This window comes from Schistocerca gregaria, chromosome 2, assembly GCF_023897955.1.
Source record: "Schistocerca gregaria isolate iqSchGreg1 chromosome 2, iqSchGreg1.2, whole genome shotgun sequence".
Taxonomy (NCBI): domain Eukaryota; kingdom Metazoa; phylum Arthropoda; class Insecta; order Orthoptera; family Acrididae; genus Schistocerca; species Schistocerca gregaria.
The window spans coordinates 217661355-217687894 of NC_064921.1; the positions used below are offsets into that span (position 1 = coordinate 217661355).

The window sequence follows — 26540 nt, forward strand, 5'->3', positions numbered from 1 at the left end:
ATGGTTTGAGAAGAAGAGAGGTTTTATGGAAAATGAATCTACTACTTTTTCGCACTATATCCCAGCGAGAAGTCGCAGAGAAACAGTCATTCTTTCATTGATTCTCGTACATAAGAAAACTACTGGGACCGCGAATATTGGATGTTACTAGTTCCTGCACTAGTGAAACTCACCTACGTGGTTGCTTATTGGGTCACAGATTTATTTTATTCTCAGAGGTTTCAGCAGGCGGAGAAAATTTGATTACGCATGTTTGGTCATCGTCAGGTAGTTATAGCGATAAAAGGCGTTACACCACGCTACAGATTAATTCCAAGTCATAGGCACAACGTCTGTCCATTTCGCTGTTTCATGCTGATAGCAGCTATCTTATCAGTGACTTTTTAGAGTTGTTCAGTTATATAAACACAGGAGAATCCATCTGCGTACAGTATTCTGGAGGACTCCTTACATTAGGTCACACGTAAGTTCAGCTTCTTTACAGTCTAAACAATTTTTTAACTGTTACAAATAGTATACATCACTTGTGAAAATTTGAAATTTATGCCTTTTGACTTTTATCTGACAGTGTTCAGCAACTACCGGTAAGGCTCATAAGTTCAATTACTTCTCTGGAAAACTACGATAAACCGCGTCCTCCAAGAGTGCTACGACCTTTAATCACTATGCAATCAGTTCAGTTCACGAAGGTAACAGAAATTTTTGCATTTGTTTGGCGAGGTAAAGGGAGATAGTGGAGATTAATTTGTGACAACTGCACTCCAATATATGCGACTAAATCTTCGGTCTCTCTGCAGTGTCTTACGAAACACAGTCGTGTGGTATTGAAGTAATCTGTCCGGCGGGGGCTTAAATCTAGTTGACCATCTTGGTACAACTCCAGAGTAATAAACTGTCGGAGAGCAGCGCGTTCCACTCCCTCCTTATAATAGCATCATCAGTCTTGAAAACACTACATTGAGGTGATGACCATTAAAGACATTTTCAAAGTCCATACATCTGTAAAGGCTTGAGTGATCCTACGGTAACAGGTCGAGGGAAGGCAACAACGAACCATCTAAACTATGATCTTGTCAGTACGTTTCCATGTTTTCAATGTATTCCCTACTCTCAATGTCTAAAGCAGGCCTGAGAAAAAGTTTTATACTCTCTACACGTATTCTACCCATGAGTGATTTCAGGAGCCTTAGTAATAGTGAATAATACACTGATAGAATCAGGGACTGATCTTGCAGCATTTCTTGCTACACCTGAAACATATGTTGTGTCAGTTCGTGGAAATTGCTGGCTGGAGAATGATACGATGCATACTTCTCCCCATGCCATCGCAGATTTGTTCTGTGGATGACAAGTCAGAGGACTGGATAGGCAAGTGAAGGATCCATACAGTTTTCAAGTGTTTGTAATGTGAACTGAAGAGTGGGATCTTGCAGTGCCCACGTCATGAATGACACAACAGGGTTATTATTATTGTCACAGAGGGGAGAATATTGTACGTGAAGGATAGTGTACCTAGGAACAAATTATGTTTCCTGGTTGATATTTCAGTCTAATGATCGAATTTAGAATTACATGAAGGAAAGCGCACTAGAGACCGCCATCAGAAGTTTCCGACACTTTCTACTGCTTATAACCACCGTCTCTTTACGAAAACTTCATGCAAGCACTGTTAGTGAGTATCACAATTATTGCATTTTCTATTTAATCTTTCAAGAGAAGGTGTTATATTAGCACTTACCTTCATTCAACTTCAGCGTCTAGGGGATAGTTACAGATAAGTCTTAATCGGGCATTTCACCGTAAAGGACACAAGCACCAAGTTGATATTTAACACTTTCGAATTTCTTCTCAAACTCATTGATTACACGAAACTACAATATTTGTCCTCATGAAGAGTCATTTTCGTCATTCTTTTTCAATACCAAAGACGTACAACGTTTCGTCGGGACACTCTGCCCGCAAACTAAGTCCAAATATCACCTGCTGCCATCCATCTGTTCATCAGGGCGAGTCGACACAATCCTACGATCTTCTCGTGTAGTCCTTGATGCACCTGTGCCTGCCTTTCTTGCTATAGCGCTTTCGGGGACAGTTTTGTCAGCATTTGTTCTGCAGTCACAGCACTACAGGCAACTGTATGTGCGATTTATCGGTGCGGTGCTTTCATGTTCCACGACCTTATTCAAAGTGCGAAAGCTGACAATGAGTTGTAGGTGCGCGTAATCTGGGCATGCTTTCTGAAGTTCACCACTGAAGACGTTCAGCAACATTAGACACCAGTCATAGGCATCATGTACTCACACCATTCTTTACCAGTAAGAATGGCTTTTTCTGTAAAATAAATACTGAAAATAAACTTGTTTGACGATGAAACTGCGATCAACATACCCCGTCGAACTTCTGAAGTACCAGTTTCTTTCTCCGTTCGATCAAAGTGTTCATGGTGTAACACTTTCCATGACCGTCAGGAAACTTAGCCGTAAGTTTTACAAATCATACCAGTGGCAAATACTTGTCATTTCAGAAATTTTTGAAAGTTATGCACCAACGTTGTGATTATATTAACAATGAAGAGCAACAATCTCCGATGACAAGTAAAACTGGGTGATCGATAGAGGCAATTGATAAAATAATAATTTATGAATGCTAAAACGATAGTAATTTAACTAGATCTAACATTGGCATCGGTGGTCCGTAGAACCGATGTCTTCTCTACATTTATTCTCGATTTTCATAACATTTGCAGTTAGTTGCACTTATATGTAATGAGTAGCACGTGCGAAAAGCTTTTTTGGCAAAACTCAAAAGTAGTGAAATGGGTTTCGTAACTCTCAAGAGAAATTAGAAGCTCAGAATACAAATCATCCCACTGTGGATTCGTGAAATACACATGCACACGTATGAAAATATTGTTTAAGCTTTGCTTCCAGCTGCACGAATTGATAAATACCTGTTGTTAGTACCCTAGTAATAACGCCTAATTGCTCAGAAGTACAAAGCGGAAATAGAGATTGCGCATCTATTAATATTTAAGAGTTGCAGAATATGGTGAGAGAAAAGGATGTGGAAGATTGCGAATCGAGTTACTGTTGATGGAACCAGTCAGGCATGCGCCTGAAGTGATGTCTAAAGATACCACGGAAAGCTTGAACCAGGAAGGCTGCTGAATAGAAACCTCGTATCTGAACTAATGCCTTTTTCGAAAGCGAGATCCTGTCCAAAATATTAGATATGTCTACATCCGATGGCTAAGAATATTTTCTAAAATGTTTATTGTCCTACGTGGGACAGTTTATTTTAGGCAGTAGCACACATTTCGGTCCTCTTACTGACTATCCATTTAAGATCATTTAGCACATTTCTACGTCACAAGAACTTTATAAGTTCCTGTATTTAAATTTTTTCGTTATCTTCATTTACAAATTTATATCTGGAGTTAGTTTAATTGAAGATGACTAATGAAGTAAGCAAAATTTCGTGACACGTCATGTTACATCACCAGGCTGCCTCCTTATCTGTGTGCAAGAAACACCGATACAGACATTATTTATTCGATGTATCTCATACTTGGCGTCCAAACTGTTATTCTCGAATACAGTGTCAACATTTTTTAAATAAACTGTTTAATTTCACTTGCATTTATTTACCATGGAACGTGGCAGGAAAAAGAAAGTGAGTAGAGGTAACGATGCGATGATATTTTACTGGGCAAAATCCATAAGTTTTCAAGTTAATCAGTTACATGGCAAAAGTTCTTAAACCCAACTTTGTTCAATTTGTTGTTGTTGTTGTCTTCAGTCCTGAGACTGGTTTGATGCAGCTCTCCATGCTACTCTATCCTGTGCAAGCTGCTTCATCTCCCAGTACCTACTGCAACCTACATCCTTCTGAATCTGCTTAGTGTACTCATCTCTCGGTCTCCCTCTACGATTTTTACCCTCCACGCTGCCCTCCAATGCTAAATTTGTGATCACTTGATGCCTCAAAACATGTCCTACCAACCGATCCCTTCTTCTAGTCAAGTTGTGCCACAAACTTCTCTTCTCCCCAATCCTATTCAATACCTCCTCATTAGTTACGTGATCTATCCACCTTATCTTCAGTATTCTTCTGTAGCACCACATTTCGAAAGCTTCTATTCTCTTCTTGTCCAAACTAGTTATCGTCCATGTTTCACTTCCATACATGGCTACACTCCAAACAAATACTTTCAGAAACGACTTCCTGATACATAAATCTATATTCGATATTAACAAATTTCTCTTCTTCAGAAACGCTTTCCTTGCCATTGCCAGTCTACATTTTATATCCTCTCTACTTCGACCATCATCATTTATTTTACTTCCTAAATAGCAAAACTCCTTTACTACTTTAAGTGTCTCATTTCCTAATCTAATTCCCTCAGCATCACCCGATTTAATTGGACTACATTCCATTATCCTCGTTTTGCTTTTGTTGATGTTCATCTTATATCCTCCTTTCCAGACACTGTCCATTCCGTTCAACTGCTCTTCCAAGTCCTTTGCCGTCTCTGACAGAATTACAATGTCATCGGCGAACCTCAAAGTTTTTACTTGTTCTCCATGAATTTTAATACCTACTCCAGATTTTTCTTTCGTTTCCTTTACAGCTTGCTCAATATACAGATTGAATAACATCGAGGAGAGGCTACAACCCTGTCTCACTCCTTTCCCAACCACTGCTTCCCTTTCATGCCCCTCGACTCTTATGACTGCCATCTGGTTTCTGTACAAATTGTAAATAGTCTTTCGCTCCCTGTATTTTACCCCTGCCACCTTTAGAATCTGAAAAAGAGTATTCCAGTCAACATTGTCAAAAGCTTTCTCTAAGTCTACAAATGCTAGAAACGTAGGTTTGCCTTTTCTTAATCTTTCTTCTAAGATAAGTCGTAAGGTCAGTATTGCCTTACGTGTTCCAACATTTCTACGAAATCCAAACTGATCCTCCCCAAATTGTTCAATTTATTTATGAATATTGTTGCTGTGTTTAGTAAATAGTGTAATACTCTCAAACAGATTAACCGAAATGAAGAAACGAGGGTGAATTAATTATAACACTGGCTAATGGATAAGTGTGATCGGATTGAAAAGGAAGATGTTGCAAAACTGCATACTCAGCATATCACTTAGCTGAATTTTGTTTTTGTTGTTGCAAAATTAATTGATAGTTTTAACAAAAACACAGACATGACTTTTAAACACTAATATGAAACACTTACCCCATCGCATTAAGAACCAATAGCGAATAATCTCGACACAGGTATAAAACTGAAACGGTAATTTAATGACACGTCACATGTCCACCATTGAAATCCAAGAACACTGAAATACAATAAGAACTGACTCGGCAAGGGAAAAACTGCCGTAACATTTATTCATAAAAGTATACTGGATTTGATACAGTGTGTTATTATAAACAGCTATTGTTGTTGCAACCAGAATTTCGGCAACCTTTTCAGAGGCTTCCTCCGTGTGGCCGAAACGTTCACCAGTAATACTTTTTTTATAATACAACACGGTACCATACCGAGAAATTTTATGTCAACTGATTCTCGCCTTCGAAGTTTAAAAATTTAAATTTATTCCTATTTACGTTTCCTATCCACGTCAGTTTATTTTACAAAAAATGTACCTCGTCATTAATTATTTCAATTATGGCGACTTTGACGGTCTTCCCGTGGTGACGGCGATGCTCTCAACCCGTACTATGAAGTACGACCGCTGAGTTGTGGTGTACGGCTACCACTATAACTAACTTCATATGATTTGTCAGAATACGAAAGTAGTTAACCGTTCTGGATTCCTGTTTGTAATGTTTACAAATCGTCACATATTATAAAGATATGTGTGTGTGTGTGTATGGGTGTAATTTTCGTATGTCTTCCTACACCACTGGACCGATTTCAACCAGTCTTGGTACACATTTATCTTACTGTCAGACGAAGATTACTTTGGTGGATGACTTAGCTATGAAAGGGGTGGGGGCGAGTGTGAGAAAGACGCGTGAATTCCCAGATTTCTTGTGAGAATCGGAGCACTTGACGACTTTTAACAAACATTAGGTATAATTTGAAACCTTTATGAAATTTTTTCTCGTTGGCAACCCCTACGAAACTATGAAAGAAAAATATTTATCACTTACTATTCTTCTTCTGTCACGCAGTGAAAGTACGGCAAAAGGCAAAACGTTATAATTTATTATTTCTTTACTGTTCACTGCTCTCGCGACAAATTTTGCAGATAGTATGCACATTTACTACTGAATGTAACTGCAAAATTATATTATTCGACACACAGTTCAGGAGATATGGCGTTATAAACAGTGAGATGCTTAAACTGCCTCATAGTGCATGACTTAAGTTATGGATTTATTGCTAGTAACTCCATCCCGACACGTTTTTCAGATAGTATTCAAATACGCCGCTGAATATTCCTACAAAATTATACCATTGTGTTACACATAGTTCAGCAGTAACGACATCATTAACATTAAGCACATGGCTAGTCGCTGCTTGTTACGGGCGTGGACGCACACCTATAAACAAATACCTAGGCAATGCCGCGTTTCTACGTTAGTTGTCTCCATTTTACGGTCATGAATATGTCATACGTTTGTTTCACATATTAAACCGTTACATATATTGAATAAACGTGACAGTTAAGAGCCTCCGTCTTCGTCGTGGGTTCAACATCAGATTTAAAATGATGTTATGGTGCATGTTCCAATTGTTATGGCATCAATGTTCTGAATGAGGCCCGTGTTCCTCTCCAATGGGACTTCATTACCTTGGCACAACATGAGAACGAAAAGTAATGTCAAATACGTCATCGCTTTGGGCCTGTAAAATCATGTTATGAATGACGCTTGTGTTCCTCTCCATTGGGACAAGTTCATAACTTTGATACGGCGTGAGAACGAAAATAGCGCGCGTACATTTAAAGCCACATCGCCCTGCACAAAGCCAGTCTCGTCCGACGGCAGGGCTCTCGATGATATTCGTTGGCTGATAATACTGACGGACTTGTTGCTAAATATAATGTGAACTCTGTCACTGCGGCAGATAAGGCATGCCATCCTGCAAGAGAACAGGCTACTCTTGGTCGTCAGCATGGTACGTCAGTTATTGTAGTTACGGAAACGTTTCTTCCCGTGGCAATGGCCGTTCGGTACTCATGTGGCTAATCGCCTTGAATAAATATCTCCTTCGTGACGACGTCCGCGCATTATTCAGCGGTGTAGTAACTTAGGATGGCTCGTAATTACAGTTAACTCACACTGGACTAGCACTCGGGAGGACGACGATCCAAACCCGTGTCCTGCCATGCTGATTTAGATTTTAAATGATTTCCCTAACTCTTTTATGCAAATACCGGGATGGTTTCTTCGAAAGTACATGAGTGTTTTCCTTCTCCAGACTTGCCTAATCCAAGCTTGTGCTCCGTAGCTAATCTCTACCTCGTCCTCCTGCTCCAGTCAAGTCGAGGACCATCTACTTAAGAGTGAATAAAATCGAAAAAGGAACCCGTGGTTAGAAATCATTCCCTGAGGATAATGAACGATTAACACGCGCATGGCGACAGTTCTCTTTACCTCTGATGGGCGCCAGCTGCCAATGTTACGTGTAGGTCATTCGATAAATACAGTCTCTGCGCCATTGAAGTGAGGAGGCTAATCAACTAGTGTTCTGTTGGCCTCAGACCACAAACCATCTCTAATGCTTACAACTGATTTCTTGAAGTCGCAAGGGGACTGTAAGCCGCTCATTTGCAATCTGTTGTTTGGTGTTAGTGTTGACTGGAATACGCTGTTTGATATTCAGAGCCGGTCACTGTGGCCGAGCGGTTCCAGGCGCTTCAGTCCGGAACAGCGCTGCTGCTACGGTCGCAGGTACGACTCTTGCCTCGGGCATGGATGTGTGTGATGTCCTTCGGTTAGTTAGGTTTAAGTAGTTCTAAGTTCTAGGGGACTCATGACCTCAGAAGTTATGTCCCATAGTGCTCAGAGCCATTTGAACCATTTTTGATATTCTCAAGTACCACAGGAATAAAATTCATGGCCCAAAAGGCACATGAACAAGACTGCAGATATAAGAATCTATTAATGGGAATGGGATGCTGTTAATGAGTTAGAAGTGACACAATGTTGTGGCCCATCCCCAATATTATTTACTGTAAACATTGAGCAAATGGTAAATAAGAAGAAAGATAATTTTGAGAGGTAATTAAATTTCAGGGAGGAGAAATAAAAACGTAAACATTGCCGGTCACACTGTAATTCTCTCAAAGACGACTAAGGGCTTGGAAGATATGTTGAACGAGGAGGAGGAGGAGGAGATTAGTGTTTAACGTCCCGTCGACAACGAGGTCATTAGAGACGGAGCGCAAGCTCGGGTGAGGGAAGGACGGGGAAGGAAATCGGCCGTGCCCTTTCAAAGGAACCAGCCCGGCATTTGCCTGAAAGGATTTAGGGAAATCACGGAAAACCTAAATCAGGATGGCCGGAGACGGGATTGAACCGTCGTCCTCCCGAATGCGAGTCCAGTGTGCTAACCACTCCGCTACCTCGCTCGGTTATGTTGAACAGATTACCCAGGACACTGTCCATGTATGTGGGACATATATTACTCTGATAAGCAAAAACATTATGACCAATGCCCACGGTGACGTTGGATGCCGCCTAGTGGTTTTCCGGGAACGTGACGCGGCAACAAAAGTATCTAAGCGAGGAAGCCATGGACGGGGGATCACCGTAGTGAAGATATGGGGAGCAAATGGGGGAATTCATTGACATAAGTAACTTCAAAAAACTGCAGGTAATTATTACGCATAGCCTGTGAAGGAGTCTCTCGAGAACGACGTAGCTGATCGAATGTTCACTTGCTACTGTCGTGAGTATCTACGGAAAGAGGTGGATGGACGGTTAAACGACCGCTAGATGCTAGATGGTTGGACGTCGTCGACTCTTCACAGAGGGGTTCAGTCTGTTATTTAAAGTAGAATAGATTGTGATTTGCGGCAACTCTGTCGAAAGAGCACGATGGTGGTGCATACATTGTTCATCGTACATTGTTGAACATTGAACTCCACAGCAGATCACCCTAGTTGTTCACCTGTTGACCCAACGACATCGTCAATTACGATTGCGGTGGCCACAGGACCATCGGGATTCGACAGACGATCAATGTAAACGTGTCGGCTCTTCGCGCGAATCACATTTTTGCTGCACTAGGTCCGTCGTCGTCACGACAGACGCCGTCTTCGAGGTGAACGGCGGCTCGGTACGTGCAACGCGCCACAGAGGCAGGCTGTTGGAAGCAATATTGTGGTATGGGAGGCATTCCCCTGCCCTTGAATGGGATCTGTAGTAATGGAAGACACGCTGACAGCTGCGAAGCACCTCCATCCCTTTATGCTTGACTTGTACCCCGATGTGCGATGTTATGTTTTAGCAGTGTAATCGTCCGTGTCTCGGATCTAAAATCATTTTTCAGTGGTTTGAGGAGAAGCATAGTGGACTGAGGTTGATGTATCAGCGAACAGATTTGCCTGATGTAAATCCTACAGAACCTATTTGGGTTGCTGTCGGGCGCCAACACCGCGAAGCAAATCAGTGACCTGCTATTTACACGAATTACATGGCCTGTGCGTAGACATCTGATGCCACATACCTCCACAAACACATCTACACAAACCTACCAATAAACTGTAGGATCCTGGATACGCAGAATAAGTTCTGTTTTTCGTTCCGAAGACGGACAAACAAGCTATTAAGCAGGTGGTCATAATATGTTTGTTCATCCACGTACAGAGCCAGGTGGCGCAGTGGTTAGGACACTGGGCTCCAGACATAAGAGTTTTGCTATTTGGACAGGGACGTAACTGACGACAGACGAAGTACAGGTGAGCGAACTGCTGTATGCAACAGTAAGAAGTGTTCCTGAAAACTAGAAGTACTGTATCTTGACATCAGATATAACTTTAACTATCGAGATATTTACTGTAGAGTAACCTAATATGGAAGCGAAATGTAGGCGAAGAATAAGAGGTCTCAAGGAAATAAAAGATTAGGAAACGTGATCGAATAACAAATGAAAAGGTACTTAATCGAATATGAGGGTGAAGGAATTTGGTAATGAAGGCGGGCGGGGAGAGGGATAAAAATTATTCAATGAAACAGGCTTGATTGCAATAAGATAGTTTTGAAGGCTCAGAATGCAGTAGTTACAGACCTACAGAAGTAAAGTGGTGTGCTTGGGATAGGCTAGAGCGGAAAGCTGCATCAGACCAGTCGTTGGACTGAAAACAACCATTTTTTGGAATAGTCTTACTGTAGCAACAATTTAATCAGCATTTGTATAATTAACCTTTTGTTCATTATTGCTCCTTTGTGAGTAACCATTGCTGTTTGTAAGTAATTTTTCGTCATACCGTTACAACAAAGCTGTAACCGCGCACTATGTTACCTTAATGCATAAACAGATCATGTCATGATGATTTTGTTTAATTTTTGCAGAGGAATCCTGTGAGGCACCATGCCGACCATCACAGTATATGGCAACGACTTTAGCCCACCGGCGCGAGCAGCAAGGATGGTAGCCGAGGCAGTGGGAGTGGACGTAGACCTCAAGAGGACCTACCCCTTGCGAGGGGAGTGCAAGAAACCCGAATATCTCAAGGTAACTCACTTGGTGGACGGCTGAAGTACCATTAGTTGAAACTGCCAGCGACAGTGGCTGCCACCGATAGCTAGCAGATGGGTACTGTTGTCAGACCGTTACGGACCGGTGATCACTGGTGCTGCTCGCCATCCAGCCGTCGTGACGTCAGCGGTTGGCTCTCGCAACTGAAGCTACCAGCCTGGCATTAAAACTGTCGGTAAACACTGTGCGCGCCATATCTTATTTCATTTAAACCGTCAAAGATCAGTTTTGATGACAATGACTATGAGCGACTGGCAATGTACGTTTATAGTCGTCCTGTTGTAAATGACCACAAGGATAACGATTTCAGAAACTGCTTGCAAATATCTGTGGAAAAGTGTGGAATTCACTACTAAAATTACTTGTAGTTCACATTACCATAATTTCCTCTTCCTCTTCTTCAAACAAGAAGGCTAGAATCGAAATGGTAACACAATCTCTCTCCCCAGTCTCACCACCAGTGAACGCACGTAAGGCTTCTAACAGAGGGAATGCCAGTAATTAATAATCCATCCTTATAATTACTGATTCTAGACGTTTTCCTAATGACCGATCCATAGATGAATTTGTTTAGAGCTCTTAATTTTACTTCGAGTTCCCTTTAAGTTTTGTTGCAAATCAGCACTTTAACAAACTTCTCCACGCAAATGGAGACAATTCACATTTTCTTTCCTCACCTATTTATCAGTATCGTTGTTCTTGTCTGAATACGACTTCGGCATATTTATTTAATACTTTTGGATTTGCATGCGCACATTCTATCTCATTTGATTCTTAAGCCCTCATTTGTATTGTTTTATAATTAATTTCTGTTTTGATGCTGTGTGTGTGTGCGTGTGTGTGTGTGCGCGCGCGCGCGCGCTTTTGTATGTGGAAACAGGTGCAGGAGACGCTATATAATGTCTGGGTAGTCACTGGTATTCTTTGACCAGTCTCTTGCTCACCTAAAGGGGACCCAATCTAAACGCTTAACTTTGTCTTGTGCTCCAAGTATTTTTCTAGAGACTGATATGAAGTACTTAATAGTGAGCTTAAAATAGCCAACCCAGCAGTCCAGGACAACAACTGTGACAAACACATGTGGGGAGGAATTTTGATGCATTTTTAGATATGTAAACCTGGGAATGTTGGGATTCTTTGTTTCAGACCAACGGTTAATCTTTGTTGGACGCGATAAAGAAATAATGTAACTGCCTGTGTTCGGTGCGCATTGAAATACCACAGTGTTTGAGGTTTTAAGATGAGTTTAATTAAGAAAGCTGTGTGAAGATTTTTGATTGGGTGAAGTACGTCCTCAAGGGTGAGAAAAATGTATGTAGAGCCTTTGTCACAATGAGCTCTATGGCTATGGAGAAAACAGACCAGAAGTCTTTGAACTATTCTTAATTTCAGGATTGCGTCTGATATATATATATATATATATATATATATATATATATATATATATATATATATGGGAACAATTCATTTTTCAAATTTTTCTATTAATTCAGTCTTTAAAATTTTTATGGAATGACACGTATTGGGTACAACTCGGGCAACCACCCACGCTGTATGTTTACGTGGGAAAATTCGTGTGATGAAGCTAATCTAGATAAGTAAAATCGTGTGAAGCTTTTAATTTTGCACTCCGTCGGCAAAATAGTGGTGAGTACATTAGCCACATACCCGGCGGTTCCTAAATGATCGCATTACACTGGGAAATGCGCAGGGTCGCTCTGGATATTAAATTTAACTTTGTTAGGAAAAATATAGTGTCTGAAATACTGAGCTGGTGGAGCAGTCTCATCAAGATTCATCTGAAAGTATTTACTTTATTTGCTAAGGACCCCATGAAAATATTAAATGATCGAACTGCACTGTTTCCATTCCATTACATTTGATCCCAATTCCTTGCATAGCTATGTACTGGTGTTGGCAACTTATTTTTGCACCGTACCCCCTGGTGCTATATCCTCAGATTTCAAGAAGAATTTAAAAATTCCAATTCCAAAGAAACCAGGTGTTGACAGGTGTGAAAATTAAGGAAATATGAGTTTAATAAGTCACAGCTGCAAAATATTAACAGTAATGGGAGGATCAGGTTAGATTCCGTAGAAAAGTTGGAACACGTGAGGCAATACTGGCTCTACGACGTATTTTAGAAGATAGACTAAGGAAAGACAAACCTACGTTTCTAGCATTTATAGACTTAGAGAATGCTTTTGACACTGTTGACTGGAATACTCTCCATCAAATTCTGAAAGTGGCAGGAATCAAAAACAGGGAGCGAAGCTATTTACAAATCGTACAGAAATCAGATGGCAGTTATGTGAGTCCAGAGTAATGGAAGGGAAGCAGTGGTTGGGAAGGGAGTGAGAGAGCGTTGTAGCCTGTCCCCGATGTTATTCAATCTGTATATTGAGCAAGCAGTAAAGGAAACAAAAGCAAAATTTGGAGTAGAAACTCCAGGGAGAAGAAATTATCTTTGAGGTTTTGCCGATGATATTGTAATTCTGTCAGAGATAGCAAAGGACTGGGAAGAGCAGTTTAACGGAATGGACAGTATCTTGAAAGGAGGATATAAGATGAACGACATCAAGAGCAAAACGAGGATAATGGAATCTAGTCTAATTAAATCAGGTGATGCTGAGGGAATTATATTACAAAAGAGACACTTAAAGTTGTCTATGACTTTTGCTGTTTGGGGAGCAAAGTAACTGATGATGGTCGGAGAGGATCTATAATGTAGACTGGCAATGGCAAGGAAAGCGTTTTTGAAGAAGAGAAATTTGTTAACATCGAGTGTAGATTTAAGTGTCAGGAAGTCATTTCTGAAAGTATTTGTATGGAGTGTAGCCATGTATGGAAGTGAATCATGGATGGTAACTAGAAGCTTTTGAAAAGTGGTGTTACAGAAGAATGCTGAAGATTAGATGAGTTGATCACGTATCTAATGCGGAGGTACTGAAGAGAACTGAGTAGAAGTGTAATTTGTGGCACAACTTGACGCAGAAGAACGGATCGATTGGTAGGACAGGTTCTAAGGCATCAAGGGATCACCAATTTAGTATTGGAGGGCAGAGTGGAGGTAAAAATTGTGGAGGGTAAAAATGGTGGAGGGAACCAAGAGACGAGTACACTAAGCAGATTCAGAAGGGTGTAACTTGCAGTAGTTACTTGGAGATAAGGAAGCTTGCGCAGCATAGAGTAGCATGGGGACTGCATCAAACCAGTCTCTGGACTGAAGTCCACAACACACGTAGACAGCTAGTAAAGCTACGTCGTCAAACTATCGTCTGCATTTGTTAACATCTTAATTTTTAGATAACAGGCTACCTAAGTTTATTCTGTTCAATAAACTATAATGAAAGAACAACAACGCAGAATCTTTTCAGAGAAGATCATACATCAACAACATCCTATGCAGATGAGGACGAAACGTTAGGTTTTAATGAGAAATCCATTCGACCTCGGTGTAATACCCCGGAGTATTTTATTAAGTGTAATCATCAACTATATTCACATATATAAAGTGCTTAGACAAAATGATGTGAAAGTCAGTTTCAACACTGTGCACAGAACTTCAAGGGCTACACTTGTGACTGAGTTACTGTTTAACGTATAATATGAATTTGGCCTATAAGTGCCACATTCTTTACTATTGGACTGTTGTTTTATGTTTAGGTGTTTTGTAATAGGGTTCGTATTTTGTGAAATTACTGTCACGTAGGCTGTGTTTCGAGAAGAATTTAAAATTTACCTTACTATGCATCACTTTACTGTCTGGGGAAAGCAACCTTAAATTATTCTTACTACGAAAACTAATTTAATTTTTGGGATACGTGAAACCAAATACATGTAAATGAAAGTGTTTGTTTGGTAACCACTTAATTACAGCAGTCAGCGACAATCACAACAGTTGTCAAGCCATAGGAACCGACGATCGTGTCGATGCACCAACCCCACAGGTCCAAACGAAGACGATGTGCTTCGTGCAGGACAAAAAAAAGCTTGTCTTAAGTGAAGCTGCATAAAATAATGAAGTACTTTATCAGTAAATATAATCAAGCAACAAATTGCACAGTGACGCAAAAGCGCATAAGCAATTTTTAAATGCATAAAAAGCAAGAGTTGGGAATTTCTACCGACTACAGGGTCTAAAGTGATTGAAAAACACAAGTATTTTGGATACTCTAAAGCTCATAAATTTCTAGGAACTATGGTCACAACGCAATAGCTTGCTGCGAGCAGCAAAGAGTTAACTTTACAATAAACATGCATTTCCATAACTATGTGGTTTTTTTTTTTTAGTCACCAATGTTCTGGGCTGGTTTGATTCGGCAGCCATGAATGCCTCTTATGCTCCAACCTCCTCATCTCAGAGTATCACTTGCAACCTACTACCTCTATTATTTACTGATGCATTCCAATAGAGGTCTTCCTCTACAGCTTTGGCCCCATAGAGCTCTCTCTAGTACTATGGAACTCATTCCTCGATGTCTTAGCAGTTGTCTTACCATCCTGTCCTTTCTTCTTGTCAATGTTTTCCACATATTTCCTTCAGATTCTGCGCAGGAGATCCTCATTTCTTATTTTATCAGTCCACCTTATTTTCCTCATTCGCCTGTAGCACCATATGTCAGATGCTTCGATTCTCTTCTGTTCTTGTTTACCCACTGTCCATGTTTCACTCCTGTACAATGCTTTGCTTCAAACATATGTTCTCAGAAATTTCTTCCTCAAATTAAGGTCTATGTTTGATACTGGTAGAGTTCTCTTGGCAACGAACGCCCTCTTTGCAAGTGCTAGTGTGCTTTTTATGACCTCCTTGCTACGTCCGTCATTGGTTATTTTGCTGCCTAGGTAGTAAAATTCCTTAATTTCATCTACTTACCGATCATCAATTCTGATGTTATGTTTCTGGCTGTTCTCATTTCTGCTACTTCTTATTGCTTATGTCTTTCTCAGTCCATAATCTATACTCATTAGACTGTTCTACCATTCAGCAGATCATGCAATTTTTCTTCACTTTCAATCCAGATAGCAATATCAAGATAGCATATCATCGAATCGTATCATTGATATACTTTCACCTTGAATTTTGATACACTCCTGAAACTTTCTTCTACTTCCGTCATGCTTCTTCGATGTACAGACTGAAGAGTAGGGACGGAAGACTGCATCCCTGTCTTACACTCTTTCTTCCCTCTTGGTTCTTATACGTAATATATGTTACATTCTCTCCGTATAACTTACCCCTATTTTTCTCAGAATTTCGACCATCTTGCACAATTTTACGTCGTGGGACGCCTTTTCCCGGTCGACAAATCCTATGCGGTACTGTATCTGACAGATGTAAGAAGCTTAGTCAAGTTGGAAGACTTTACCCTCCAGCGATCCTCTAATTAACTATATCTCACACATAGCACTTTTAGTTGACATTTAGTTCTTCTTTACGGTTCAGCCTCAGTTATTCTGTCGGGAGCCAAAAGTGTCAGTCTTCCACATTTTGACATGCGGTTGACATCTGAGGCATAAGAATTTCAGTCTTTCACATACGCCTTGTTACTGGTAAATATATATTAAAATAACTTAGACATGTGAAATCGATACGCAAAAATCAGTGATGAGTAATTGTCTAATATGCTGCGGTTTAAGGAATTGACATTCCTCTTCGATGTGATCTAAACGGACTGTGCTGATACCAAGTTTCTGATAATACTACAACTGTGCAATTTCTGTTCCATTCTAGTAATTTCTGTTATTTCTACTTTATGGAGCTAAATACCCATTCTCATGTGTATTTCATTTACAGATGAACCCAATGCACCAGATTCCAACCATTGATGATGGAGGATACCTTTTGTCTGACAGGTACGTGTACTAAAATGTTATTCATTCCATACTGGATTCATTACAAAGTCTAACTGGTTGTTTGTACTTTGTGTTGAATGCACTTGTAACTTTGGAATCGAATTTAGACGTTGATTAGGGATGAGCTGAAGTAGTGCTTGATATGGTTAAATACTCCAGTCAGCTTTAATGAAATTACTTAGCGTGAGCAATATTTTGTAATTTACTTGTGATATGGACAGCAGTTATGTCGTCTTAACGGGCCTATTTGCTAGGACGACTGATTTTTAATACTTATATAAGATTTTAATAACAACACTAAGTGACATAATTAGAGGATCACCTTTTCGAAACCCCGTAACTGTATCCCGCTGTGGCACATAAGTCTGAAATTTTGGTCAAGGGACCCTACAACCTTCCTTTGTAATGGCGCAAAAGCGTGGCGACTTGCAGCCTCAGTCTCGGGCTCTGCGACGCTTCACACAGCGACGTGTCGAAACATGCGAAGGAAAAGCCAGAGCTCTGAAGTTCATGATGTCACACTGGCATCAAATTTCACCACAATTATGCCTAACACTCTGCGGATGTGTCGCACGATGAGAAGCCCATCACGCCACCATTAACCACACTTCACTCCATACGTTAACGTCTGTGCAATGTAGACCAGTACTGTAACACGCCGCATTGAAATCACCGATTTTCTTCTTTCGAGTGGCCGAGGGAAACACTTCAGACACACCGCCACTCGGAATCGGCAAGGAAAGGCCTTGGGAGAGTGACATAAAGGGCGCTAATTTCCATATACTTTGCGGTCTGAAACGACAGATAGCATTGGATGAGTAGCAGGACGACGTTCTGCACTCCCTTGGTACTGTTGACACCTCCCGGCCGATTCAAGCCTTCTCCAAAGACATCGTGGACCAACAACCCTGCTGGAAGTGGTCACACCCTTTTACAGTGCAGTGCGAACGCAAGTTCTACTCTGGCGTACAGGACGGAACCACCAAGGACCGTTCAAATCCATTCAACGAAATATGGACGTGCTGCAAAGGGTTTTTGTGCTTTTACAACCCTCCCGCTTAGCGCTCTCATGAGGTGTGATCAGAGCGGTGCGACATTGGCTCTTGCTTGAATAAACGTCGGAGGTTCCTAAGTCCCCGCTGTTCGGCAGCACCCTCAGTGCCAACTACCTGCCTTTGTTGAACACTTATAAATATATATAAAGTGTCTCTGCCGAAGCCCTAAGCGCTTGTAGACAGGTAACCCCTTTGATGCACCTCCGATTCCAGGCGGTCTACTAGCAGACTCTTTGAAAACTGTTGCAATTATGTAAAGATAGAAAGCAATTTTACCTACAGTTAGTGTATGTGTTGAGTATCATTGGCACTGTAAACGAGGGAATCATTTTCCAAAAATATATTATTCCTTGTCCACTTATTACATAAGACTTACCTTCTTAACAATGACGGTAAAAGTTGTGGTGTCTTCATTACATTCAACTTATAATCTGTCTTACATACAATAGTTCAAAGTGATTTAGTTTTTGTACACTCTACAGTGTTGTTGAAAACATGAAACATTTCCAGAACAGTTATTATTCATCTTATTTTTAATAATTTATATTTCCTTTAGTCAACGAATTTTTTCATCGCACACTGCACAATGTTCAGACCGTTGAGGTAGATCTGTATTTGGTAATTTTTTTAAAGTAATTTACTCCCACAGTAAATAATGTGTTTACATCAACCGCAGGAACATAATTTCGCTTAGCAGACAGTGAGTACAGAGTAAAGAGTAACTATCCTTAGTAAAAATTATTTGCAAGTTCCATGGTCCAGCCTAAATATTTTTATGCAAAAGTAATATGCAAGACGACCAAATCTGCTTATGACTGGAAATTTATTTAGAATGTACCTTTGATTTTCATTGATGTATCATAGATATGTGTGGTATAACCTTCATTGGGATTTAAGAGCAAAATTAAATATTCTATAAAGCAGTGCAATTTGCAGAGAAAATGATTCCTTACATTTTTGGTTATTATTTTCTATAAACGTCAAGCATCAGATGAAAAAAATAGTTCCTCTTAGAAATTATAAAGTGATTTCGGTTGCGCGAAAGAACGTTTATTATGCTAATTTATAATATTTCAGATTTATTTTATCAGAAGGATTTGATTTCAGTTTATTTCATGTTTCAGTCATGCAATAGTGACCTATATAGTGGACAAATATGCAAAGAATGATAGCCTGTACCCGAAGGACATCCTGAAACGCTCTATAGTTCATGAGAGGCTGTTTTTCGACGTCGCATTGTATACCAAAGTTTTAAATTTTGCGGTAAGTATTTGTGTCTCATTTTACAAGCAAGACAATTACTTTTGCAAGTAAATGAAAAACAGACTTATATCATAATTTGACATGTAATGATTTGGTAATGTGTGGTGTCTTCTATATTTACTCACTGAAATAGTTTGGAGACTATTGTAAGGTAAGCACTGTTGAAAAATCGCCGTGTTGAAGCAATGGTAGTCACTTATCTTCAGCTGAACCTGCAGTATACAGTTAAAATGTGTTCAAGTAAGGGAATTACAAGTAAAATTGTTTTTAAGTACTTTTATTGCTATTGTTTAACGAGATATTGCTAAGAAGCAAATAGGGTAAATCACTAACGATACTGATAGAAACTATTAAGTAGAAACAGGGTTAGTTGAGATAAATGTGAAGAAAATAGGAAATGAAGTAACTGCGCCTAGAACTGACTTTGTGACGTTAAAGGCAGCTTGAGCGAAATGATGGAGGTTTGATTTACTGTAAGTACACGCAGAAAATTGTAGTACACGGAATGTTACCCACGCAAAATTTAAGTTTGAATTACAATTTAGTCGAAGGGAATGGATTGCTTGAAACAGAGATGATGGAAACGATGAAAGATATACAGGAAATCCAGTTATGCAGTTCGAATTTCACAGGTCAGTTAAATATTTAAGTTCAAACAATGCTGCTCATGCTGCTGCGATAATACGAGTGTGTTACTACATGATGAATAAACATGTTTTCAAAAATAGGGGAAACAGTCTTTTGGGAAGTCTTCTGGGAACAGTCTTTTGGGAAGACTTGTGATTTTATTTCACAATGTGCTGCGGCCTGTAATACTTACATTCACGTTATTTAATACCGAAGGACACTGGTAAACACGGTATTATTTGTGAGAAAAGTCAGTTTCCTCATAGCCATCGACAGTGTAGCATAAACCAGTCCATGAAACATTTTCATTAAAACGAAGTAAAAGTGCTCAATTGACTACGGTAACCGAGTGATAAGGACTTAGAGGGACGATTCATGGCTCAAAACTAACTCATAGTTACATATTAGTAAACTGCCCGTATCACATTATACCGGTAAACATGAAATTATATATTTTATCAATCGAAATTGCTGAGGGAAGCCAGTTTGCCAGTGGAAACCATACCTGCCTTCAAGTTCAAAGTACTGAAAATGCTGAAACCATGATGGGCAGAAGCATTTCTGCATACGAAATATGAGTACTAAGACCTGCAGTCGCTTGAACCATTCTTACTGGCCACAAAGACATATAGAAACATAATACGGCTATACATCTCAAATGTTTACGAACGTATGTTGAAAAACAATTAAAAAAAAGCAAAGAAGTCTTACAGACTGTTGAAGTTCACACAACTGCAGGAAGAGCTGGCGTGGAGGCATCAGCTCTGTGACTCATCATGACCAGTCCTTCTTAAAAAATGGATGGAACATTCTATTGACAAATTATTCTCGAACGAAAATAAGCAACCAAATGTTAAATTTGGTGTTCACACCATCACCATAGATATATAAATCACCCTATGTTTTTTAGATCGTATAAAAATGATAATTTTACTGCTTTTTAATGCTGACAAGTACAGTTTTTAACCTTGACATTTACATATTTTAATTAAGTATTTTTAACTGAAAAAAAAAGATCTACTGAATACAGTATGTGCAAATGGAATGTAACAAATGTACCAGACGCCACCTGTCGGTAATAGTGTTATAATTAATATAAATGACGTGCACTCTGCCAACCAATTTTATGTGACGTAGCATGTGAAAATTGCTGGATTTGGACGGGTTACTCCTGTAACTGAAATATCAGGTACGCTCTGGTACATTTGATGTTGATTAGATGGGATGAAAAAGATTTGCATCCGTGAAATAGTAAATTAGTATCACTATTTTTACAGATCTGAAGATGGTTCTGAATGAACCGAAACTGGTCATATGAAAAAAAAATTGCAATGAAGACGGTTTTTAAGTAACAATGCCGAGATCATTTCGTCGAGATCTCGAACGGCGATTACTTCTCTCATAAGGCTACATTTAAGATGATGTTCAGTTTAGAATGACTTCCTGTCGCAGAGATGTTACACACTCCTTTTCTCCAATTTATCTTTCGCCCAATGATAATATCGGAGCATTGCTGCTCATTGGAAGCCCTGTTCAGTATCAAGCAGACGTCTTGTACATCGTTTGCAAAGGTTAGAAGAAAATAATCTGAGAATAGTTCAATTAGCAACTTGCTACAACCATAATGCTGATTGTTTAACATCTCAGTCAGCCTCACCAGAGACTATAGCTACATAAATTTTTAATGAATATATCACGTGACTCTCTCTAATTCTGACGTGATGTTTCCCGCAGGTAGCACCTCTGCTTTTCAAAAAGGAGCCGAGTGACGAATCGAGGGACAGTCTGATAGACAGTCTGGAGACGGTGGAGCGGTTCCTGGACATCAGCAAATTTATTGCCGGGGACAGCTTAACCATTGCTGACTACTGCTGCTACTGCAGCATCACATTTATTGACGTAAGTACATTTCGTACGCTACTAGTGGTGGTCGTGGTGGTGGTTAGTGTTTAACGTCCCGTCAACAACGAGGTCATTAGAGACGGAGCGCAAGCTCGGGTTAGGGAAGGATTGGGAAGGAAATCGGCCGTGCCCTTTCAAACGAACTATCCCGGCATTTGCCTGAAACGATTTAGGGAAATCACGGAGACGGGATTGAACCGTCATCCTCCCGAATGCGAGTCCAATGTGCTAACCCCTGCGCCACCTCGCTGGGTACCCTACTAGAGTGCCATATTTTGAAACTTAGGAATTACAGTGGGGAGGCAGTATAGTTTGCTTTTTACATCTTACAGCTATGCCATTATGATCTCTCGTGTACTTTTATTTTTAATAATACTCGGAGCAGTCAAATAACTTGTAATATATTTCTATTTATTTATTTTCTTTTGCATCATCTCCTCGTCCTTTATAATTGTGTCCTGTCTGAGACATGCAGTACGTATCTGACGGGGAAGTTGCATAAACAATGATGTAGATACCTACGGTAAGGTTTCACATTCAGCTCTAAACCACGTCAGCTCGACATTCTCATTTGTCTTCCTCAACGTCTTTGCGTAGTTAAAAGATTTACCTTCATTTTATGTTTTATCACATATCTATAACAATATTATTTATTCAGCAATCTTAATTATTAATCGCAAAAGCTTTTCAGTTCCTGTATTTTCATCTTCAGATACAATACTGTCCGATTTACGCCTTAGTTTTTCAGGTTGTTTCGGTAAACACAAAGTGATTTACACGATGCGAATATTTTATTGGACTAAAAAACCTATTTTATATTTAAGGACTTAGCCACGTTTGTCAGCATGAGAACGTGTGTGACTATTAATTGTAGGTGTAAACATTAGTTATTTCAGTACAGAACGATTTTTTTCTAACAGCGATATAAAATCACGATTTACTTTAACAGTTGCATAATACTTGAAATTGCTTAGTGTTTAAAAATAACCATTTGCAATAATTCGGCTACATTGCGGACTGATCACTCATCAGGCCTATGACTTAAATATGTCATCCAAATTTAATTATGGTTTTCTTACAAGAAGACTATATTCTCGACAGTCAGAAACATGGCTTTTACGTTACAGTGTTAGTTCACTAAGTTTCATAGATTCTACACAGCCGTGATATTCAGTGTAGCGACGAATGCAAGAGTTCATCTAGTTTATACAATAAATTCTTAGAGTGTATGTTTTCTGTACTTTGTTAAAAATAATTATGACGAACGTCATATTTTTTGTACATGTTGACATCTTTCTGAGTTCCGATAGATCGTTTTACTAATTATGGTTTCCATATTCACCACTTGAATATGTAGAAAGCATTCAGGGAAACTAAAATGGACGTATTGAACTTTATAGGCGTAGCTGCTGACTGTAAGTAGATATACTGGAACGAGCGGCTGACCAAATATTATCAGCAAGAGATATTACACACCAAGCGAGGCGGCGCTGTGGTTAGCACACTGGCCTCGCAGTCGACACGAAGACAGCGTGTATATTCCAAGCAATAGGCACTCCAGCCACTACAGCCGTTATTAAGTACATCAAATGAATTCGCAATTGCGAATAAGTACAAAATTCACCTGTAGACTGGAATGACGACAAGATTTGTACCAGACTGGAACTCGAACCCGGATCTCCTACTTATCACGAGAGGACGCCTTACCATTTGGCTATCCGAGCACGACTTACTGCCAGACATAAACTTGCATATGGCGCAACCATTCGTCTACGTTCTGTCGTCGTACATCTATTATGTACATTCCCGTACAGGCCAGACGCTGTACCTGAAAGCCACTTGCCCGGTATCAGCAGATCAATACGATATTATGCTTTGCACAAGCAGATGTTGAAATAACAACTCTAATTTTTTCACATTAATCTAAAAAGTCTTCCAAAAAACGGTATCAGCTGTGCCTACGTTTGTAGATGATCTCGTTCGTACGGCACAGAGTTTTCTCTTCCGTTGCTTTCTCACTAGCCTAACTCAGAAGCATTGACAATACATTTGATAATTCTGGCGCGTACCACTTCAGCATTTTATTTTTATTCAGCAGTTTGTAAGTAACCATGTTTGTGGGGAGAAGCACGAAAATGATGAAGAATCGCAAAAGGGATTCGGAAAGTTAATCCGGAAACGATTTAAACAACGCTTATTGTTGGTTGATGATTGGAAAAGGTACCGACACCTAAAAAACGTTAAGCAACGATTTGGAGAGAATGCAAATCTAGTAATATGGAGTGGGAGTGAAGTGGATGAAGATGAGTAAGACAAAGTGCGTTTAGTAGCTATTTTGTACGTGATGGGAGGATTACAGTGTGCTATCAAATGTGGCACAGTAGGCAGGAATCACTGATATGTTTCTTTAGTAATGCCATAACAGAAGCCACAGGTAAAAAAGTTTCCGTGGAAACAAGTTTAGACGTAGACTACATTAAACTACTTGATTTTTTCTAGACTTAAATAACTATGAGTAAAGAGGTTATCAGTCAATGTTGATGTATACTGTTTATTGGCTAAAGCGGTTGCGACAGTTATGTCCTTCCCATAGCCTCTAGTAAGAGACCTGAATGGATGGACGTTACTGCTATATACTGACGCAACCTTAGTCTAAGAAGGAGGACGTAACTCTTGAAACTGATTTACCCAATAGGCAACATACACTATGTGATCAAAAGTGTCCGGACATGCTCAAAAACATACGTTTTTTATATTAGGTGCATTGTTGTGCCACCTACTGCCAGATGGTACGTATCAGCGACCTCAGTTGTCATTGGACATCGTGAGAGAGCAGGATGGGATGCTCCGCGGAACTCACCGACCGTGGTGATTGGGTGCCACTTGTGTCATACGTCTGTACGCGAGATTTCCACACTCCTAAACATCCCTAGGTCCACTGTTTCCGATGTGACAGTGAAGTGGAAACGTGAAGGGGCACGTACAGCCCAAAAGCGTATCGACCGACGTCGTCTGTTGACTGACAGAGACCGCCGACAGTTGAAGAGGTTCGTAATGTGTAATAGGTAGACATCTATCCAGACCATCACACAGGAATTCCATACTGCTTCAGCATCCACTCCAAGTACTATGACAGTTAGGTAGGAGGTGAGAAAAATTGGAGCGGCTGCTCATAAGCTACACATCACGCCGGTAAATGCCAAACGACGCCTCGCTTGATGTAAGGAGCGCAAACACTGGACGATTGAACAGTAAGAAGATGTGTGAAGCGACGAATTACGGTCAACAATATGGTGGTCCGATGTCAGGGTGTAGCTAAGGCGAATGCCCGGTGGACGTCATCTGCCAGCATGTGTAGTGCCACAGGAAAATTCGGAAGTGGTCGTGTTTTTCATGGAGGGGGCTTGCACCCCTTGATGTTCTGCGCGACACTATCACAGCAAAGGCCTACATTGATGTTTTAAGCACCTTTTTGCTTTCCACTGTTGAAGAGCAATTAGGGGATGGTGACTGCATCTTTCAACCGATCGAGCACCTGTTCATAATGCACGGCCTGTGGCGGAGTGGTTACCCCACATAACATCCCTGTAATGAACTGGCCGCCACAGAGGCCTGACCTGAATCCTATAAAACACCTTTGGAATGTTTTGGAACGCCGACTTCGTGCGAGGCCTCACGGGCCGACATTGATTTCTCCCGTTCAGCACTCCGTGAAGAATGGTCTGCCATTCCCAAGAAACCTACCAGCACCTGAATGACCATATGCCTGCGAGAGTGACATCAAGGCTAAGGGTGGTCCTACCCCATATTGAATTCCAGCAGTACCAATGGAGGGCGCCACGAACTTGTCAGTCATTTTCAGACAGGTGTCCGGATACTTTTGATCACATTAGTGTAGGTGAGCACTGACTGATAACCTATGCATTCAAATCCTTTATGGTCCTCGAACAACATGGTAAATGTAAAAAATTTAATCAGCTATGAGGGAAAATATCATTCTCAGTTCTTATAAAAATGATAAGTAAACCCAATGTCTTCGTGCATTTCAAGACTGAATAACAGCCAGTAAGTACTCGCCAAATTACAAGTGAATTGGTAGGTGTGAGTAGCACTATTCGAAAGTTACTGCTTGAACAAGAGAGCTATAACTACATGAACCCGGAGTTTGTTTCAGACTTCGTGTTATGTTTAGTCGAACATTACTACAGCTGTTCGTGAAGCAAAATCAGTTTTAAATCTGGATACTTTCTTCTGATTAAGCCTGTTTCGTTAGTAATGCTTCAGTCATGTATGGACTCGCTTAAATACCCATATCAAATTTGTGCGAAGAGGCCTACAAAATTTCCAGTGAACATGTCAGAGGATGTAATATATAACTACTAAGTGAAGCATAATATTCTTCTACGCCAAATCACTGTATAGCGGGAGGAATATTGTTGTTCGGCGACGCTTAGAGCCTTCAGCAAATCTGCACGTGATGCTTCAGATTACTCGCTAAAAGTGCAGTGGAACTGAAAGATATGACACTTTGCTAGAATGCAGTTCTTTTTTAACGCCAATTCTCCTTTACTTTTATCAACATGAAACATACCTCTTACCACACCCTGGTACTTAAAAAAATGGTACCATGGACATTCAGTAATTTTTCGGCCGTTTACACTTTTCTTGTGGCATCTGCAGAGTGAGCTCTTCATTTTATTCGTTAGTCTTTAAATTCCTCATCAATTCTCAAAGTCTAAGACCTTAACACGGAAACACAAACTTAATTCTCTTGTTGTTGCTTTGACGCTGGGGATTTAATGAGCCTGTAGAATATCTTCTTTTTTTGTTTCTTTTCTTTTTCAGGTTCCACAAAAGGGTAGAATAGACCTCACAAAGTACAAAAATATCCAGAGGTGGATGGACCTACTCCATAAGACTAGTCCCTTGTTTACGAAGTATGACGAGATCGCTGAGAATTCGCTGAAAGTATTTTTACAGGATGGAAAGTATTAAATATACATATGTTTTCCTTAATGAGTAAATACTGTATCTGTGGAAATACTGTATTGTTGTGCTAAAAGTGTGAGCAATACTGTAACTAAAGAGGAGACCAAATAAAATAGTAAATACCTTGA

General features: G+C 40.1%; 1 protein-coding gene across 1 annotated transcript; it reads left to right on the forward strand.

The window, feature by feature from the left end:
- Window positions 1–378: 378 nt before the first annotated feature.
- On the forward strand, window positions 379–26540 carry LOC126336713 (glutathione S-transferase 1-like). The gene is made up of 6 exons (XM_050000687.1): window positions 379–463; window positions 10534–10696; window positions 16518–16576; window positions 18756–18894; window positions 21256–21420; window positions 26269–26540. Exons 2-6 carry the CDS (start codon window positions 10553–10555, stop codon window positions 26416–26418), a joined length of 657 nt encoding a protein of 218 aa, XP_049856644.1. The 5' UTR covers window positions 379–463; window positions 10534–10552; the 3' UTR covers window positions 26419–26540.

Bases quoted from the DNA above. Each gene is read 5' to 3' on its own strand.
- LOC126336713 (XM_050000687.1), top strand. From the start codon at position 10,553: ATGCCGACCATCACAGTATATGGCAACGACTTTAGCCCACCGGCGCGA. The intron at 16,577-18,755 runs GTACGTGTACTA...TTCATGTTTCAG, and splicing joins GGATACCTTTTGTCTGACAG to TCATGCAATAGTGACCTATA. The intron at 21,421-26,268 runs GTAAGTACATTT...TTTCTTTTTCAG, and splicing joins GCAGCATCACATTTATTGAC to GTTCCACAAAAGGGTAGAAT.